General features: G+C 53.8%; 1 protein-coding gene across 1 annotated transcript; it reads left to right on the top strand.

Moving 5' to 3' along the window:
• The first annotated feature begins 233 nt into the window (after positions 1-233).
• On the top strand, positions 234-1,910 carry LOC108524642 (proline-rich protein 26-like). Its single transcript, XM_017865718.1, has 3 exons — positions 234-478; positions 590-652; positions 697-1,910. Exons 1-3 carry the CDS (start codon positions 411-413, stop codon positions 809-811), a joined length of 246 nt encoding a protein of 81 aa, XP_017721207.1. The 5' UTR covers positions 234-410; the 3' UTR covers positions 812-1,910.
• The last annotated feature ends 295 nt before the right edge of the window (positions 1,911-2,205 follow it).

Genomic DNA, 2,205 nt, shown 5'->3' with positions numbered 1-2,205 from the left:
TTCAGAGTGCTATAAAATGAAATTAATTTCTTTTTAGTTTAACCCCAAATCCCCAATCACTTGCCAAAGGATCCTCTATGTATCCTACGTAAAGGAAAGGGTCTTTCTGGCAGAAAACCATCGAAGTTTTTATTTGCAGTAAGAGAAGCATGCCTTCTTATTATCAAACAGGTGCATGGCCCCCTTGCGGGGGGGGAATCACCCATCACCCGCATCCCCGTGTGTCACGGTGTTGCCGCACACCATTAATGCATCAAAATGGAAAAGGAAATGTAAGCAGTGTCTGCTGTCCAAAGTTCACGTCAACAATTCCTTATTAGGAAGGCACTTCTGAGCCTTTCCTCCTGCATCTGGGAGCTGCCAGCAACCCAGTTCCAGGAGAGAAAATAGCTCGATACCTCCTGCAGCCCATGGAGTCCTCTTGTTGGGACAAGGTCCCCCCAGGAGAAAGGAGCCCCCAGCAGGCTCAACACTGGAGGTCCTGGGGGTGGGTTGTGCTGGGGAGGCCACGCGGGGAGGGCTGTTCCCTGTTCCCTTCCCCTCAGGAGACAGCTGGCCCGAGGTGACACAGCACTGGATGCAATTTCAGAGTCAGGGACCACGGTGCCCGGAGCTGTGGACCACGCCAGCCCACAGCCACTGTGTGCCCCAGAATGGGCGGTAAACCACACCAGCCCACGGCCACTGTGTGCCCCAGACCGGGCTGTGGACCACGCCAGCCCACAGCCACTGCGTGCCCCAGACCAACACGAGAAGAGCACAGGCCGACAACATCTTCGTCTATGGTAGGGGCCACGGTTATCGTTCCTAAGAGAGTCCACGGCCACTTCCACCAGGTGCCCTCCACTCTTCCCCTGCCCCAGCTGGTCCCCCTGTGACAGCCATGTCCCTGAGAATGGGGTGTGGAGCCAGGGGGAAAACACAAAATAAACCACCTGCTACTAGAAACAGCCTCGCTGTCCTCAGGGAGTCGGTTCCAGGACCCCATGGACACCAAATCCAGGCACATGCAAACCCCACAGGTGGACTTGCAGAACCTGCGTGTACAAAGAGTGGCCCTCCGACACCTGTTTCACATGGCAGGAACACTGTATTTTCTGCGTGTACAGAGTCAGCCCTCTGACATGCGTTTCACATGGCAGAACGCTGTATTTTTCGCGTGTACAGAGTCAGCCCTCTGACACCCGTTTCACATGGCAGGAATACTGTATTTTCTGCTTGTACAGAGTCAGCCCTCCAACATGCGTTTCACATGGCAGAACACTGTATTTTCTCCCTGAGTTTGGTTGAAAAAATCCACATATAAGTTGATCCGCAAAGCTCAAGCTTGTGTTGTACAAGAGTCAACTGTATGCAATTGACACTGATTCCTACCAACAACATCCAAATCTTAGCATGACCAGCACGATAAACAGAATGAGCAAAATTCAAAAACTAAAGCAGAGTGTTTTCCTGCGAGTCGGCGCACTGCGTATCCCCTGCAGTAAAGACCACACTGGCTGCTGACCAGACTCCACCGGCCTCTTCCTCCATCCTGAGGGCATCTTCCTCCATCCTGACAGCAGCCTGGGCTCACCTCCCAGCCCGAGGCTGAGAACTGAGTTCCAGTCCGAGGGCGGGGGAGGGGGATGCACTGTGCACCCTCCCAGCTCTTCTCCGCCCCTTCCCTCAGGCTGGCCCAAGAGCAGCCTGGACAGCCACGTGCTGGGGACACCGAGCTGCCCCTCCTCCACCCACAGCCTCAGGCCACCTGTCTCATCTGTGACCAAGAAATAGAGCTGCAGCAGGAGGCGGGAGGCGGAGGCGGGAGGCGGGACATGCTGGGATCTACCCATGGCCAGGCCGAGCTGCTCTGATCACTCAAGCTTCACTGTTATCACTTGCTCTACCAAATAAGCTAGAATAAAATATGCCACGTCCTCCTTTCCACACACTCCCAAGCCTCCCATCCCACTTCCTGGCACTGACCCCATAAGAACACTTTGTGCATCTTTCCAGGTATTTTCTACCCTCCTCAAGCACAGAACCACACTCAGAGTGGTTTTTTTTTTTTTTTTTAACAGAAATGGCACCAGAGCAGATGATGGTTTTTTTGGACCATTTCTTTACTTTCTTGGGCATTTTCCGCACCAGGACAGATAGGCTCTGCTCTTCTTCCTCCCCGCCCAAAGCTGTCTCGCAGCAGCCACACACAGAGCCGTAAAC

Source organism: Rhinopithecus bieti, unplaced genomic scaffold (genome assembly GCF_001698545.2).
Source record: "Rhinopithecus bieti isolate Rb0 unplaced genomic scaffold, ASM169854v2 repeat_12660, whole genome shotgun sequence".
NCBI classification, from domain to species: domain Eukaryota; kingdom Metazoa; phylum Chordata; class Mammalia; order Primates; family Cercopithecidae; genus Rhinopithecus; species Rhinopithecus bieti.
This window is presented reverse-complemented; position numbering and strand designations above follow the sequence as displayed.

What these genes read in the sequence shown, in the direction of transcription:
- LOC108524642 (XM_017865718.1), top strand. Translation starts at nt 411, where the DNA reads ATGGAGTCCTCTTGTTGGGACAAGGTCCCCCCAGGAGAAAGGAGCCCC. An exon ending in CAGCAGGCTCAACACTGGAG is followed by an intron (nt 479 to 589) that starts GTCCTGGGGGTG and finishes ATGCAATTTCAG; the next exon opens with AGTCAGGGACCACGGTGCCC. An exon ending in ACAGCCACTGTGTGCCCCAG is followed by an intron (nt 653 to 696) that starts AATGGGCGGTAA and finishes CTGTGTGCCCCA; the next exon opens with GACCGGGCTGTGGACCACGC.